Below are 18,304 nucleotides of genomic sequence, written 5' to 3'. Positions count from 1 at the left end.
AGAGCCTATATAAGATTACTCATGATGTCATTGGCTTCAAACAGAAATAAAGCTGTGCGGATGCAGAAAGAAACATTAATAAATTAATTACAGCAACTGGAATTGAGACATACAAAACCCTAAAGAAGATATTTTACAAAATATGAAAGAATTGTGGAAACAAGTAGATTTAATATATACCAAAGAGTATACTTACAAAAAAATGAACTTTACAAAACAGAAATATTTTGAGAAAGGTAATAAAGCAGACAAATTACTGGCATGTCAACTGAGAAAAGAGCAAAAGAGGAGGACTATTACTTCAATATACAGTAGAAGGGCAAGGAACTTGTTTCTGTAGGAGATGAACTTCCAGTGCATCGACCTTTTGCACCAACTGTCCTAATGACCACTAGGGGCATTGGGAGTAGAGACAGTGAGTAAGGGTCTCCCTATCTGTCCCTACTCTATGATCCCTGAACTGACTCTGCAGCACTTCCTGTGCTGTCACAATCCTTCCTTTCCTCCTAGAGAGCAGATGGAAACATATCTCTCTCTCTCTCCTTACCTATCCACTATGTAGTCCTTTAGATTAGATATAGGTCTTTCCTGTCTAAGTGTATTTAACCAATAAATGTTTAGTGTTTAGTCACACAAGGATCTCCATGTGTTTTCTCTAAATAGCTGCAATATCCAAAACCATCCTCTGCTACCTACTCTGTAACTGGAGTGTGTGCTCATTCCTTAGTGGTCTGCTGTTTTACCTATGTGGGTAAAAATCAACAACCTCTAACAGTTTCGACAACAGATGAGATGATGGAACAATTCATGGAGTACTACTCTAGAGTATATAAAGCTAAATCCCCAGATAAGAATAAGATTAAGCAATATTTAGATAATTTGCAAATTAAAGAGTTTACAGAGTAACAAAGAGAGATGTTAAATAAACCGATCATAGGGGAGGAAACTAGAGAGGCAATACAGAGACTAAATTTGAATAAGTTGCCAGGCCCGGATGGGTTTTCAGCCTTGTACTAGAAGTACTTTCAAGATATACTGGTTATATATCAACCCAGACAATGAATGAAATACTACATTGTTACAGTATACCTACCACGTGGAAAGAAGCTTATATTACACTGATCTTTAAAGAAGGACAAGACCCAACATGTCTGGAATCTTATAGGCCTATCTCATTATTGAATGTAGATTACAAACTGTTTGAGGCTATTTTGGTGACAAGACTGAAAGATTTTTAGCAGATATAATACATTTTGCCCAGACCAGATTCGTTCCAAAGAGACACATGAAAGATAATTTAAGATATATTTTGAACACCATTGAGAACATTACCATATGGGGGAAGGAAACAGTGATGGTCTTTCTTGATGCTGAGAAGGCTTTTGACAATTTGGAATGGCAATTCATGTTTATGGTGCTGGAAAAGATGAATTGTGGGCCGAATTTTATTTCTTGGAGTCAAAGTATCTATCTGGAGCAGAAAGCAAAAGTAATAGTGAATGGAGTAATATCAACATGTTCTGTTACGAAAGGTACAAGACCAGGATGCCTGCTTTCACCTTTTGTTTATTTTGGCTCTGGATCCATTGGCATGGGAGATATGATGGGAAGAAAGAATACCAGGAATTAAGATGGCCAGGCAAAAACATAAGATAAAGCTATATGCGGATGATGTAGTATTAACAATTACCAAACCAAAGATTTCACTGGACTATGTAATGGAGATAATTCAAAAATATGGGAAGGTTTCTGGATACAAATTGAAAAATAGTAAGATGCAGATGGTAACATGGAATATTAAAGCTGAGGAACAGAAAGAATTGGAAGAAAGAACAGGATTTCAGTCCATATTAAACCAGTAAAATATTTGGGGATTAATGTAACGGCAACGAAGACTTATTCAAAAATAATTATTTACCGATATGGAAGAAAATACTGGCTGATCTGAATAGAAGGCAAATGTTAAGTCTTCCATGGCTAGGCAGAATTTCAACAATTAAGAAGAATGTCTTGCCTAAGATTAATTTTTTATTTCAAATATTACCAATAAGAATTGAAGAGAAGACTTTAAATGAATGGCAAAGACAGGTGAACTCTTATTTGGGCGAATAAAAAGCCCAGAGTGAACTTTAAAGATTATGCAAGACTTAGTTTCACATGCTAGTAAAATAATGCTCAGGACCATCCAATGCAGATTAGAGCCGTATGTAGAAAGGGAAATGCCGGATGTTCAAGCTGGTTTCAGAAAAGGCCAAGGAACAAGAGACATCATTTCTGATGCATGCTGGATAATTGAGAAAACCAAAGAAAGCAAAGAACCAGAGTACCAAAGAAAGAAGTTAATATGTGCTTTATTGACTACAGGAAAGCCTTCAATTGCGTCGGCAATATCAAGTTGTGGAATATCCTTAGGAAAATGGGCGTCCCAGAACATCTCATTGTTTTCATAAGAAACCTATAAACAGGGCAGGAAGCCACAGTCCAAACAGAACATGGTGAAACAGACTGGTTCCAGATCGGCAAAGGAGTAAGACAAGGCTGTATACTTTCTCCTTCTTTATTCAATTTATATGCTGAACATATACTGAGAGAAGCTGGATTGGAAGAAGATGAGCACGGCTTTAAAGTTGGAGAAAGAAACATCAATAACCTGTGCTACGCTGATGACACCACTCTGATAGCTGAGAATGCGGATAATCTGCAAGTTCTAGTAATGAAAGTTAAGGCGCACAGTGAAAAAATGGGACTACAATTAAATGTAAAGAAGACTAAACTAATGATAACGGGTACAGCAACCAGCCTCAGAATTGACAATGAAGACACTGAAGTAGTGGATAGCTTCTGCCTTTTAGGATTGACCGTCAACAGTAAAGGATCCAGCAGTCAAGAAATACGCTGCAGACTAGCACTTGGTAGGGTTGCAATGAAGGCCTTGGAAAGGATATTTAGATGCTGTGACGTGTCTATATCTACAAAGATTAGAATCATTCCGACAATGGTTTTCCCCATGACACTCTATGGATGAGAAAGCTGGACCTTGAAGAAGCAAGATTTAAAAAGTATTGACGCTTTTGAACTTTGGTGTTGGAGAAGACTTTTGAGGATACCATGGCCAGCCAGGAAAACAAACACATGGGTCACAGAACAGATCAATCCAGAATTTTCACACGAGGCACAAACGACCAGGCTCAAGCTATCATACTTCGGGCACACTATGCGAAGACCCAGCTCCCTTGAAAAGTCCATAATGGTGGGGCAAGTTGAAGGAAAGAGAAGAGGACAACCAGCAGCAAGGTGGATGGACTCGATTATGACAGCAATGAATGCACCACTAAGAGACCTTAAAGGCCAAGTTGAAGACAGATCATCCTGGAGAGAATCTATCTATGTGGTTGCTAAGAGTCAACACAGATTTACGGCACTTAATCAATCAATCAGTCAAGACGCAAATGAACGTGGAGGATTAGCCACCCCAAACTTCAAACTGTATTACCATGCCAGTTGTTTAACATGGATTGCAGAGTGGATCAAAGCCCCATATGGATGGGTTACAAATATGGAAGGATCAGACATGACTAATGGTCTACATAGATATTTGTGGACAGAGGTAAAGAAAGTGGATGCAGAAATTAAAAAATATTCCATTCGGTACAGCCTATCAAAGTTAGGGGGCACATATAAACAAAGGATAAGTTCAGCATTGTCGCCTACAGCCTCGGAGAAGAACATGCAAAACAATTTGATCAATGGAGAACATACAGTTTGCAAAGACTTATGGTAGGAAGATCAAAAATGAAATCCATTCAATGTATAAGTCAAGAGTGGGATGAACATCCTTCCTGGCTATTGTACTCACAGATTAACAGCATAATCCAAGAAGTACAGAAGCAAGGTGGAAAGTTGAGAGACTTGACAGAATTTGAAAGTCTAATAACAAAGAACTCAGAGCCCAGAGTAATAAATATTTAATTCCATCAGAGTTGGGTCTTATATATAAATTACTACTGAAATACGATTCAAAATCAGAACAGGTGAAACACTGCATGATAAAATGGATGCAGAATTTTAACAGAACAATAGAGATGCAACAGTGGGAATTTCAATGGCAGGTGAACATAAAACATACAGTGAATAGTACCCTGAGGGAAAACTGGCATAAAATGTACCTACGCTGGTATATTACCCCAGTAGAGATTTCAAAAATGAACAATACATATTCTGGAGATTGTTGGAAATGTAAAGAACAGAAAGGTACTTTTTATCATATGTGGTGGGCATGTAAAAAAGCTCAAAATTTGGGGGGAAAAATACATCTGAAGATGCAGCAAATCTTGCATATAGATTTTCCTCCTCCTCCCCCAAGACTTTTATGTTAAATATCACTAAACCATATATTTCTGCAAGATACACTGAACTTTCTTTATATAGTATAACGGTGGCAAGAATCTTCAATGCTTCTTGCTGGAAAACAAATCTGATTCCATCTGTAGACGACTGGTATCTTAAATTATGCATCAATGGCCAAAATTACTGAATATATTAAGAACAAATCTGAAGATTTTTTTCCCTCAGACATGGGAGCTATTTATTCAATATATCACAGGGTTTCGTTCCTCACCCAAGATTTGGTTTCTTTTTGTAGAGAAATTTAATGCTGAATGCTTTGTGTAGATAACAGGTACACTAATTATTGACCTTACTTTTAATATTTTTAAATTTGCAGCCATTTATCTTTCAGATTGGAGAAGGGGAGACGATGATGGTGTAAAGAACTCAGGTTGAAGTATAGAGATTGTAATGAGAATCATTGCAATTGTATCGTTTGATCACATCTTGTTTTTTCTCTCTTTCTTTTGTTATTTCTATTTTTCTTATGTTTTTCTGTTTATATTATGGATAATTAAAAAAAATTTTTTTTAAGTTGGGAGATCAGCTACTGATCTCCTGAATTTGAACACACAAATTAAATGCAACCAAAGAGTAAGAGCAGCATTAATTTGACTCACTAAATAACAAGACATTTCATCATATCATTTCTCAGATCTAAATCACACACCCAACTACAGTTTGCTCTGTGGGTGAAGAAAGCAAGCACCAATTTTTTATTTCCTCCTATGGAGCCAACAGCAGCTTGGAAATAAGAGGTTTAGGTCAGGAAAATGCCACAGATTAGAAGTATCCTCAGGTGAGTTACTCCTTCCACTTACTCCACAGGCAGGGCCATATCAATCAATTGTGGTCTGGCCCCACTCAGTTTCAGAATGCAATAAAGGCAGAACAAACCCTGTTCTGGAGAAAACTAAGCTAAATTGCAGTTGCGTATTTTTATATGCAGAGAAGGAAGCAACTGGTGTTTGAGTTTACCCCCTGGATTCAAATTATTCTAAAGTAAAATTTCTTGGAAATTTTAGTATTGTCTACATTGACCATCATGTTACACAAGGAAAACCCTGCTCAATTTTGTGGCTGATGCGACTAGAATCTAAATCCTCTCTCACTTGTTCAGGATACTTGGGGCCAATTCACATTGATTTATTAAAACGCATGATTATTGCAAGAGGCAGACACATCTGGAACCACTGAATTCTTTGATGAAATAAGACTCAAAAAATGGGTGGATAAATAGGAGTAAATAAATAATAATAATTTGTTTTAACTACTTGTTTTATGAGATTGTTTTAATTGTGTTTTATGAATTTTTAAATCTGTTTTTACTTTTTGTATTTTAAATTTTGTACACCACCTAGAGATGTACAGATCAGATGGTATAAAAATATAAGTAAATAAATACTGATTTATTTTGCAGGTGGAGCAAAAGAAGAACTATCAAAGTTTGCCTTGAACAGGCACTGCTACACCCAGTTGATCACTGGGTGTAGCAGTGCCTGTTCAAGGCAAACTTTGATAGTTCTTCTTTTGCTCCACCTGCAAAATAAATCAGTATTTATTTACTTATATTTTTGGTATGCTTTGGTGCTTCAGTTAAAGTGAGGAATATCCACTCCTGGAAGTCCTCCACAAAGCTAGATACAGTACATCCTCATAGAAAGGCAGGTTTCAAAGAAATGGTGCAATAACTGCCATATGCTTGGTGAAAACTCTTGGTGCAGATAAAAGGCCAAATGGTAGAACCTTGTATTGGAAATGCCGGTATTTGAGGTGGAGAAATATAAAAATATGCATCCTTCAGTTCTACCGAACTGTACCAGGCATCTCTGTACAGTAGTGTCACCATTTCAAGAAGTCTGTGCCAAACAGTCGTAGAAATGTCTAAAACATAAAATACGTCAGAGTCCTCTGTCTCTTTGGTACTGTAAAATACCTGCAGCAAAAAACTTGGTGAATTATTTCCTGACACACATTCTATCACATCCCTGACTAAAAGAGAACTTTTCTTCGATGAAGCGTGGATTAGGATAGGTTGGATGGATCCCAGAGAAGGGTGGAGGAGTCTCAACTATTGCATAATCAATTCCGATTATAGTTCGTACCCAGGAGTTTGGTGCAATGCTTTACAGCTGCATGAAGAGGCAGCAGGCATTTTGATCCCCAAGTATGATCATAAGGGTCATCACACCCTCTTTGAATACCATGGGCCTGTTTAGTAGAAAACAGCTTGGACCATGAGAAAGAGGACTGCTCTCTTTCTGCTTAGTATCACTGCTGTCAAGATGAATGCTCCAATGATTGTTGAAAGGTTGTTTGTTTGTAAACAGATTTGGATACTGAATGCTCATGCCCAGTTTAGGTTATACAGCAATAGATTTAGACAATTGTGAGATTTTCTGTTAAATTCTAACATAAGCACAGGAGAGAGATCTGAAGGCCAACATTTGTTGTATCCAATTCTTCGTTCTCTTCAGCTTTCTAGCACTTCTCCTATAGACTTTTATTTCTTTAACAGCTTGGTCTTAGATGCTGATCCTCTTAAGCCTCATCCGTAGTCATGATTTTTCCCACACAAATAGAACACCATACTCCTAAATAGTTCCACTGGATGCCCCCCCAACCTTTTCAGGCCAAAGAACCCATGATAATTTAACATTTCACTCTAGGGGAGAACAATGGTAACCACCACATGACAACAATGGCACCCTGAATGACTGCACAACATAGAGAATGTGGGCTGTTAGCAAAGAAAAAGGAACATTTCAAGTCCCACACTAATTAGGATCCATACTTCAACATCTCAGCTGAAAGGACACACTGACTGTCCAGAAGGCTTTTGGAGGACGGAGATGACTAGTGAGATGTCCTTCTGAACCTGCTTGAGAGAGCTTGGCCTGACCAGGGGATCGTCCAGGAAAGGGTAAATGTGCAGGCCTTGCAAACATGTGTGTGTTACAAGAGCTACCATCAGCTTGGTGAATACACTGGGAGCCAATGAAAGGCCTAATGGAAGGGAATGTTAACGGAATGGAAGTACTGTTAAATGTCCATGTAAGCGAATCTCAGGAACCTGCGATATGATGGTACAATATGAATGTGCAGGTAGGCATCTTGTAGATCCATCGATGTGAGGAAGTCTACCTTTGGAATGGCTTGCATTATGGTGCGCAGCATTTCCATCCAAAACTTGCGCTTTCTGATGAATTTGTTGAGGTTTTTCAAGTCAATGATCACCTGCACGTCAGATACTTCCAGTTGTATCCAGTCAACGGGGGTGGCAGGGTGGTACGCTGCCACTTCAATTAACTTTGGAAAAAAGGAGCACCGGCAGGGGACGTGCACCCTCCCCCGCTCTTAAAGCAGCACCCCCCACCTGGTTCTGCACACATCCCTAGTGAGCATGACCTGATGGGTGACTGGTGTATAGGCAAATTCTTACCAGCAGGGGCCCCTGAAACAGAGCCCAGTACCCCTATAGGGAGAGTTTCTGGGGAGGGTAATAACCTCCCTAGGTATTTCTGGGTACAGTATCCACATTTCTGGGAAGTGCCTCTATGTTTCTGGGCCCTGGGCTATCAGGCAGTGAACGCTCAGAGACAGAAGGTACCAAAATAGATCTAGTGGGTTGAAGAGATACCAGAGGGGTGGACAACCTCTCTCTCCTAAGTCCCTGATAAGCGCCCTGCCCCACCTCTGCTGGGGGAACTGGCATGGCAAGAGGAACCACAAGAGGAAGGAAGGGGAGAACAACAACACAGCAAGGAGAAAAGATGGAGAGGGGAAAGTATAAAAATAGAGGGGCAAACACTGAGGATTTTTGAGCTGCTTCATTGAGATCCATACAGGAGTAAGACAGGATCAAAACTGGGGAGGAGCTGCACCAGGGCAACATGGGAAGGTCAAAAGTTCAAGAGATCCTCTCTTATGGAGCAAGTGGGCGTCACAACCTATTTAAAGGGATAACCTCCATCACTGGGAGAGAAAAGCTATATTTTAAGAAAAGAAAGAGCAATAGCCACACAATGGATCATGTCTGACAACTGTCCAAAAGTGCTACTCACTTTCTTGGTCATCTTCAATGATTTCTTCAATTATGACATCTGGAGTGGATGCTGCATAAGGAAAAGCAATGCATTTCTGAGTGGGCGATACAGCCGTTTCTTGGAACAGAGTATAACTTCCTTCAGAATATGAATCAGCTTCTTGCAAGGCAGTCACCGTGGCCATTTCTTCAACAAATTTGCGATGTTCTCTATTTAACTTAGACAAATTGCCACTGAGTTCATCTTCCATATTGCTAATCTTTAGACGGAAGTCTCCAAAGACGTTCCTATGTTAAGAAATTGCCCAGAGAAGGTAGGTCATAAAAAGTACACATCACTGTAAATGAGCAAGTCAAACAAGCTGCAGAAATTATATAATGGTCTTGACTAACAGGCATATGTACCACCCATTGATGGACTTCTTAATGTAAAATAGTACATATAAGTACCCCTGCTTACTGAGTAAGAGGCACCTTTCAAAGTAGTGGCTCTGATATTTAGCAGTGAAGAGCAACTCCTTTTCCATTATGTTTCCCCATGGGGTTTTACTTTTTACTTTTTCTCCTTTTCCATCCCTCCTCAACACTAGCTACCCTATTCACTTTCTGTTGCCCAGTGGGGTTTTCTTATTTCTCTTTGCTCTTGCACACACCTACCCACCCACAATAAACCTTTTCCCTTCTCTTGCCCAATGGTTTTTCTTTTTTTCTTTCCCCAGCTTCCAGCCACTCTTTCCCCCCTCTCTGGCCCACTGGAGATTCCTTCCTTGCACCCCCCCCACCCCCGCCAACCTCACTTCTTTCCCCTTCTCTTGCCTGGCTGGTAGTATTTTTGTGTGGAGATTTTACTGTGTGCTTGCTATAAGAAAACACAGACTTGGACTTGCCAGCTTGTCCAGCTATGAGCAGTTGTGCAGGTCAGCTTGCTGTGGAAAAGTGTTTACAGTGGCGAAAGACCCCAAGGGATTAATAGCTAGAATTAGGAGAGGAGAGCTGGTCTTGTGGTAGCAAGCATGACTTGTCCCCTTAGCTAAGTAGGGTCTGCCCTGGTTGCATATGAATGGGAGACTTGGTGTATGAGCACTGTAAGAGATTCCCCTTGGGGATGGAGCCACTCTGGGAAGAGCATCTAGGTTCCAAGTTCCCTCCCTGGCATCTCCAAGATAGGGCCGAGAGAGACTCCTGCCTGCAGCCTTGGAAAAGCCACTGCTAGTCTGTGTAGACAATACTGAGCTAGATGGACCTATGGTCTGATTCAGTATATGGCAGCTTCCTATGTTCCTAAGAGCCAGCCCATCTTCCCTAGCAACTGTTGCTGGAGTGTGTCTCATTTCTTTTTCAGATTGAGAGCCCACTTTGGGACAGGGAAACATTTTTCCATTCCTTTTACAACGCAAGTCACATTGGACTTCTTTGTTGAAAAACAGTATATAAATATGTTAGAAATATTACATCAATAATTGTATTAGCTTTGATAAAATAATTGTCGGTAATTATAGTGGTCAACATCCAGGACACATGTGGAATGCCAAGCTTCAGACTAAAGCACTGCGGGGGTGATTTTTGCTGATCTCCAGTACCCTCTGAAAGCATTCTGTCACCCCCAAAATGTGCCCCTGACGGTTGCACAGTCCTAGGAACACATGGGGGGGGGGCACAGACCACAGAGTGCTTCATAAGGGGAAATAGGTGAAAACTGTCCCCCGATGAGCTCCTGCACTGCTTTAGTCTGGAATGCAGCTCACACACACTTCATTAATCTGGATGTCAGGCACCATTGATAGCAACAACAACTCAGTTCAGTTGTTTCTTAATGACCCTAAGGGAACCACGGGTTCACATGCTCTCTCTGTCACATCCAAAAAGACAAGGCTTTTGCTTTAGAAAAACACTTCTCATACCCAAAGGGGAGGAGAAATGAGGGAGTACACAAGTCTGCAGTTCCCTTATGTTCAGTCACATAAACCACAGTTTGGCATTACAGTTTAAACAGGCCACAGGCAAATTCTTTTAAGTTCCCAGACAGGAAGGGCTACTTCTATCTGTAGCTATTCTGGAGGGCAAGATTTTAAAACATTGCATGTTTAAGTTTCAGTGGAACAATACTCGTTTGGAAAGACATACCAGTGGCAGAGGGTGAGATATGAAAAAGGTGATACCACAAGGAAGAATGCTTAATTTTATTTAGCATGTAGTTGAGCAAGAAAAATACAGAAGTAAGCAGGCGGCTATATTTTACACCAAAACAATCCTTGGATTTTAATTGTGAATAGGGTTTTTGAAGCCTTGGATGCAATTCACTGAAAAGTGATATACATCAATAAAATTTATTTTGAAAGTGAGTTATCTAAGCTCTGTACAAAAGCAATTAAATGCTGACCACTACTTGAAGGTTTGTGATATAAAGAAAAGAACATTGTTAATTCAAGATCAATAACACCTGAACAGTTAAGCATGTGCTTCACAGTCCTGATTGTCAATGGGATTGTGTCCTCAATCATATAAGAAAATGGTGACAAGAAATAAGTGTGCCATACACCCATTTTCTTATACAGGAAGGTAACAGAGCGACATGAAGAATTTGTACACTGCAAATAACTTACGGATTAGGCATATCCAAGGAGAATTTCCCCATATTTCTAAGCAAGGAGATAATCTCATCATAGTCTATGTAAAACCTACGAAGAAAGAGTTCAAGATCTTATAAACTGCTAGAAACATGTTACACTTACAAAGACATCTTTAAACAAAAGGCTCAAGGCATGTACAATAGATTAGATTTAACAAATTCACTTTATGAACATATAAACACAAATATAAGTTGTAAATTTACTCAATTTTTAAGGGCAAAACAAGTCATATTTGTTTATATTAATGTTTAGAAAACACACTGTAAAGTGCTTTGTGCCCACAGGACAGAGCAGGTGTCATGGACAGCACTCAATTTTTGGTGGGTGCTTGATTTTAAATAAGCAAAAGGGTCTTAGCAGAGCCATTTTCACACAGGAAAAGCCATTTTGTGCAACCTTGGTGTGAGACTGTTTTTGCTGAGAACACCTGTTGTGCACTCTGTGCATGGCCTTCACTCCCAGTCAGAACAAGACCAAGTATGAGATCACCTACACTGGAAAGTAGAGCTGGTCTTGTGGTAGCAAGCATGACTTGTCCCCTTAGCTAAGCAGGGTCTGCCCTGGTTGCATATGAATGGGAGACTTGATGTGTGAGCACTGTAAGAGATTCCCCTTAGGGGATGGAGCCGCTCTGGGAAGAGCATCTAGGCTCCAAGTTCCCTCCCTGGCTTCTCCAAGATAGGGCTGAGAGAGATTCCTGCCTGCAACCTTGGAGAAGCTGCTGCCAGTCTGTGAAGACAATACTGAGCTAGATAGACCAATGGTCTGACTCAGTATATGGCAGCTTCCTATGTTCCTATGACTTCTTGTCTTGAATTGGGAGGAAGAAAGCTAGAGCGAAACTGTTTATCAGAGGCCTGAAAAAGTGTGTTGGGGCAAAAGGGGAAAGATCTGAGTGGATATCAACGTGGACTGGAAATGGGGGCGGGAAGACTGGGCACCACCAGTATGGCCAGAATTGGGGGACTTCATGGGCTGCTAAGGCACCAGCAGGTCCGGCTCAGCTGGTGGGAGCAGTGGTAAAGCTCCTGTCCTGTGGATTTCGGCCACAATTAACTCCCAGATCCAGTTGGGGAGGTCCAGTGGCCTCTCAAGCTCCAGGCAGTTTTGGATGATGCAGATTATCTAGACCAATTTCAAACTGGCTTTTGTGTGGGCTGTGGGGTCGAGACTGCCTTGGTCGGCCTGATGGATGATCTCCAACTGGTTTTCGACAGAGTGTGACTCTGCTGATCTTTTTGGCTCTCTCAGCAGCTTTCGATACCATCGACCATGGTATTCTTCCAGACCACCTGAGGGAGGTGGGATTGGGTGGCACTGTTTTACAGTAGTTCCATACCTACCTCTCAGGTAGGTTCCAGATGGTGTCACTTGGGAGACTGTTGTTCTGCTAAGTGAGAACTAAAGTGTGGAGTTCCAAAAGGCTCCACACTGTTTCCAATGCTCTTTAACATCTACATGAAACCACTGGGAGAGATCTTCAAGAGGTATGGTGCAGGGTGTTATCAATATGCTGATGATACCCAGATCTACTTCTCCATGGCGACCTCATCAGAAAATGGCATATCTTCCCTAAATGTCTGCCTAGAGGCAGTAATGGGCTAGATGAGGAATAACAAACTGAAGTTGAATCCAAATAAGACAGAGGTACTGACTGTGGTGGGCCAGGACCCGAGAGATAGTTTAGATCTGCCTGTTCTGGATGGGGTTACATTCCCCCAAAAGATCAGGTACATAGCTTGGGAGTACTCCTGGACCCAAAGCTCTCCCTGGTGTCTCAGGTTGAGGCAGTGGCCAGGAATGTTTTTTATGAGCTTTGGCTGATACGTCAGCTACGTCCATTTCTAAAGGTGAATGTCCTTAAAACAGTGGCACATATGTTGGTAACCTCCAGGCTTCGCAACTGCAATGCACTCTATACGGGGCTGGCATTTGTATGATCAGAGATTGCCTGATCTTGAGGCAGGAGGGCTGGAGGGAAGAGCATGATGCTGGCATATTTGCAACAATATCTTGTTGAGGAGACAGGTTATTCTGATGGGGTGGTTGGTCAGGGAGCAGCTTGCTACTACAGGGTGGGGGCTGAAGCCCACCCTCGTGTGTATCTGGCAGGACCCCCAGCTTAGATTGTGGATGAGACTCCTAGGACTATAATAGGCTCCTCCCACTCCACCTCCCAGTGTTCCAGCACCTGAACTGTCATTGGGGAGGCTCTTCTGGGCAGAGCCTCCCCAAGGACTCCTCCACGGAGGTCTGTGTCACTTGTGCCACTGTAAGCCGTGCTCTCCTGAAGAGTCAATGTGGGAGGGCTCTGAATGCCTCCAAGCGTGACTGGACTGCCCTTGAGAGGCGGTAGGGCATGTTCTTGCATGGGATGCTTGGTTGTGGTCCCTTCTGCATGTCCTTTCCCAGGTGACCATCACAGTGGAGTCCTCTGAGAGGGAGGGCGTAGGTGCTGCCCACTGCATGGTCTCAGAGTGACAGCAAAGGGGGGCGGGAACCAAAAGTAGAAAAGAGTCAAGGTTTTTTGTGTTGAAAAACACAGGGGAAGCAAAGGATAGAATTAAAGAAGAGGACTGTAGCCAAGAACTGGACAGGGGAATCAAAGGAAAATTGAGGAAAGCGCTGAAGAATGCTGGAGCTCTTTGGAGACCTGTTCAGTGGAGCGAGACAGGATTGAAACTGGGCAGTCCTAGCCCAGAGACACAATGGGAGCTTAAAGATTCACAAGATCCTGTCTGGGAGCAAGTGGGCATGACAACCCACTTAAAGAGATACTCTCCTACACTGGGAAAGAACACAAAATCACCAGGATGTTCCACAGGAACAACTGGTTGAGCCGATTGTTCCAACTAAATGACCCCATTCCAAGTGCCATTTTAGAATCTAAAATGGCACTCCAAATTTTCTGACTCAAAACAGTCCTTTTCAAGTTGGAATGTTGAGACCACGGGACGTTCTGCACATCCCTACAGCATATAAAACAAACCAATAAATTGAAGCACATATTTAAACAATTTAGAGGGAAGCCTCTCAAAAATCAACAGCCTTTACCTGATAAAGAAAGCCAAAACTGAGAGGAACTAGAGGGCGTCTTTAGTGAAACTACACTAGAGTGGATATCATGAAGAATGAGACAATTATTAGAACATACTCCTCTAAAGGATCAAACACAATCAAAAGAATCAATATTATATAATATAATCCCAGATCTCAGAGTTCAGAGAGGAAGTCCCCTGCTAACTAAGCAAAGAGGCACTTTTTAAAGTGGTGATTCTCATATATAGCAGGGGGAGAGCAACTACGTATCCCTATCCAAGCCCAGCACAGCCTCCCTCCAGTGGCTGCTGGTTGTGTCTACCTTATCTTTATTTTTTAGATTGTGAGCCCTTTGGGGACAGGTCACCATTTATGTATGTTAATATTCATAGTAATAGATGTAGTAAAGTGTATGGACAAAACTGCTCTAAAGGTACACTTCAAATTTTTGTGCATTATGAAGATTCTCCTCCACCCCCACTCCCGCCCCATTCCCTCCTAGCTCATCCAGGAGATGCCAGGAAGTGAACCCAGGGCCTTCTGTATGGAAAACACTAAGCCACAGTACTTTTCACCTCAGGTTTCAGGTTCTGCAACCATTGGATACTGAGGCCCATATACTGAATACATCATCAGGGCCACATCAACAAGTGTTAAATTGAATCGTTGGCACTTACCTGAAAGGTCATTCTCCTCAGGGGTTGAGAGTGTATCCATAGGCCAGGTTGCTCCTCCTACCTACCAGCTCCCAACTTGAGTAGGACACTTGTCCTACCCAGTTTTTGGTTGTGTGAACAGCTTTAGTGTTCAGTTTTTGCCAAACAAAACATTTGCAGTTGTATCCAAAAAGTTCCATTTTTGATTCATCTGACCATATTTCAAAAGCCTTGTGGATTATCCAGATGCTCCTTGGCAAACCTGAGTCAATGGTCCTTTTAGATCCTTTTAGAGAGCAGTGGTTTCTTCCTAGCTATCTTCCCATGAACACCATTCCCATTCAGTTTTTTCCTGATGGTTGAGGCATGAACCCTCACATCAGCTGCAGCGAGAGGCCTGCAAATCTTTAGATGTTAGTCTGGGGTTCTTTGCGCTTTTTGGATGATTTTCCAATTTGCTCTTGGGGTATCTTGGCAGGGCTACTGCTCTTGGGTAGAATCACTGTTTGACATTGGATGGATGAAGCCCCAAAATGCTTAGAAATGGCCTTGTAACGCTGTCCAGACAGATGAGCATCAACCACCCAATACTGTATAAACCCTATTGAAATGTTGTGGCAAGACATGAAGCAAGCTGTTCATGCAAGGAAGCCCTCAAATGTCACAGAGCTGAAACAGTTTTGTATGGAAGAATGGGCCAAGATTCCTCCAAGCTGATATGACAGACTGATCTACCAGTTACAGGAAATGTTTAGTTGCAGTTATTGCTGCTTAAGGAGGTGCCACCAGTTACTGAATGAAGGGTTCACATACTTTTTCACACAAGGATATTTGTTGTTGACTAATCTGTTGAGTGAATATTCAACATATATCCTTTTGGCCTGAGTTACTTATTCAATGGGGTTGCCTTTTTCTCTTATCAGGGGTTTGTATTTGGATCTAATCATGTTTTGAATAAGATGTGCTAAGATACAGACCATCCCAGGGTTCACAAACATGTTTTCAGTACTGTAGTTGCTCGCTATTGGCACCAGAGCAATTCAGTGGCTTGGAACCTGGAAGGCAGAGAATTCTGGAGAGGCACCGAAATGCTTCGGCACAGGGCAAGGGGTTCCCTTAAGAGGAAGCAGGCAGGTCCTACCAGCCTGTCCTCCAAGCCCCTGCCGACCCACTGTTCAACCAGAAATACCTTTGTGCAAGCAGCAGCTTGTGCCGTTTTACCCTTTAAAACGTTGTGCTGCTGTGATGGGATGCTTCCCCGGTATCCCTCACACGGCAGCAGCACGTAGATGGTGTCGTCACATGCATCGGCGCCATTTATGTGCTGATGCCATGCAAGGAATGCCGAGGAAGCATCCCATTGCCACAGTGCAGCGTTTTAAAGGGGAAAGCAGCACAAGCTGCCACTTGCATAAATATATTTCCAGTTGAACAGCTGTGTGGTGGGGCAGCCAGGGCTTGGAGGACAGGCAGGTAGGACCTGCCCACCTCCTCTTAAGGGAACCCCTCACCGCCCTTGAGATGGCACCGATGCATTTCGGTGCACATCCCTAGTGGATATGCCCTCCTACATCTGTTAGCTGGGCTCCTTTTCTCCTGCCTACTCCCAAGCCCTGTCTTAGGAGCAGGTAGGAGGAGCAACCCAACCTATGAATGCACTCCTCCACTTAGGGATCAATCAGGACTTCAGAAAAACTAAGAAAGGAACATCCATGAAGGCTTTTCACCTTTCTACTCGCACAATCTCATACCTGATCTACTTCGATCCCCGGATTCAAAGCATGCAACCTGCTCTCCCTCACCAATCAATCTCTCCCACACTGCCAGATCACTCTTCCAGACACTCACATCACTTCTCCATCCATTAAGGCGCTGGATATGCACATCGAGAATCCTCCCATCTCCGCTATCTCTCTCCTCATTTAGGGATGAAGGGTGATTACATTAGTGTCATCTGCTTTCTCATGACTAAGCCCATCACAGGACCTACTCCCCTTTTCAGTGACAACACATGAACCACACCCTATCATTGCACTGCTCCAGTGAAGGCTGGATTCCTTGCTCCTCCTTTAATTGCTACTAAAGGGATCCATAAAATAAACTTCCCCACAACCTCCCTGGAACTGCAGCAACCCAAGAGCCAGCGTGGTGTAGTGGTTAGAGTGCTGGACTAGGACTGGGGAGACCCAAGTTCAAATCCCCATTCAGCCATGATACTTGCTGGGTGACTCTGGGCCAGTCACTTCTCTCTCAGACTAACCTACTTCACAGAGTGGTTCTGAGGAGAAACAGAAGTATGGGTTATGGGCTCCTTGGAGGAAGTGCAGGATATAAAATGTAAATAATAAATGTAAATAATAACTGCATATCACAACTTGACACTTAAGCCAGGGTGTATCCTTCACCTCAACCCATCCTTCAAAACCAACCTCAGCATGCAATACCATGCAGCTTAACCCTACACTAGATACTTCATGGGATGTGGTGACTCTGATGGAAGTAACTGCCCAAATTTCAAGAGGATTCGCTGAGGTGAGAACGCTGTGCCGACTACTTAAAATGGCAGCTTCAGTGGGTGTGATAGAGGAGCAGAGGTAGTTAGATGATGCTGGTCAGACAAAAGCTAAAAAGTAAAGCCTTTTCACATTGCTCAGGTTCAGTTAGAGCACGAGTGCTTGGATTTTCTGACTTAATGGGTCAGTTTCAGGATGCACAAAACTTGTAGCAGTCAGTGGTCAAAGGTAAGGCCAAGAACAAACCACGAGAACAGAAATAAATATGGAAGTCTGAAGTGTTCCTGCATCAGAATGGCCTATTGCCACCACGGGGATAGCTACAGTTGGGCTATCTCTGCAAGCAGTGGCAGGTGGGGCCAAAACCAAGCAAAATGTTTAGCACTAGGAGCTTGGGTCAAGGAATAGGAGCCCTGAAGCATTTTCTCCCTCAGAATAGCACAACCCTTTGTAAAATGTCCCTTCTAAGTAAAATGCTGGCAGTCTACTGCCAACATTTTATTAAGGCACTTTGATGCAAGAATCAACAATACAAGGGGGAAAGCTGTCCATCAGGATATTGCTCCCACAAGTCCTGTGTTTCTAAGAAGTTTGAAGCCTGCAACCGCAGCCGAGGAAAATAGCAGCATAAAGAGTTAAGAAAAAATAAAAAGAGCGAAAAACATACACAGAGATGTGCAGAGAAAAGAAGGGAAAGTGCTGAAAAGAGAGGCCAGACTTGCTTGGGTTTAATGCTATTGCTACGGCAATAGAAAAACATAATAAAACAGCATGAACCACACGTATATGGGCATGTACGTTTGCTTCATGGAGGCTTAGCTCATGGCAGAACACTTGAGGCTGAGCTCTAGAACAGGCCTTGACAAAGTTTCTTTGGCTCTGCAAGGTAGCCCCAAAATGTGGCAAGACTACTCTCTGCTCCACGGGGGAAGGCATAGAGTTGCCCCCAGCAACACCCTCCATTCCATAGGTGGGTTGACTAACCCAGGGATTCTCAACGTTGGGTCTCCAGATGTTATTGGACTTCAACTCCCA

At 42.4% G+C, this 18,304-nt stretch overlaps 1 protein-coding gene across 8 annotated transcripts in view; it reads right to left on the bottom strand.

Moving 5' to 3' along the window:
• Positions 1 to 18,304, bottom strand: part of RNF17 (ring finger protein 17) — a 113,595-nt gene that overhangs the window by 81,396 nt on the left and 13,895 nt on the right. For 7 of the 8 annotated variants that reach the window (XR_008319445.1, XM_053309429.1, XM_053309432.1 and 4 more), the window contains exons 9-10: positions 11,035 to 11,109; positions 8,451 to 8,719 (exon numbers count right to left, since the gene is read on the bottom strand). Coding sequence is in view for 7 of the 8 variants with exons in the window: in XM_053309429.1 (XP_053165404.1) it covers positions 8,451 to 8,719; positions 11,035 to 11,109 (344 nt within the window). In the remaining variant the exon portion in view is untranslated. The remainder of the gene's footprint in view (positions 1 to 8,450; positions 8,720 to 11,034; positions 11,110 to 18,304) is intronic. The other variant, XM_053309434.1, reaches the window with a different exon arrangement.

Source organism: Hemicordylus capensis, chromosome 3 (assembly GCF_027244095.1).
Source record: "Hemicordylus capensis ecotype Gifberg chromosome 3, rHemCap1.1.pri, whole genome shotgun sequence".
NCBI lineage: Eukaryota > Metazoa > Chordata > Lepidosauria > Squamata > Cordylidae > Hemicordylus > Hemicordylus capensis.
Note: the sequence above shows the minus strand (reverse complement) of the source record. Positions and strands in the feature narration are given on the sequence as shown.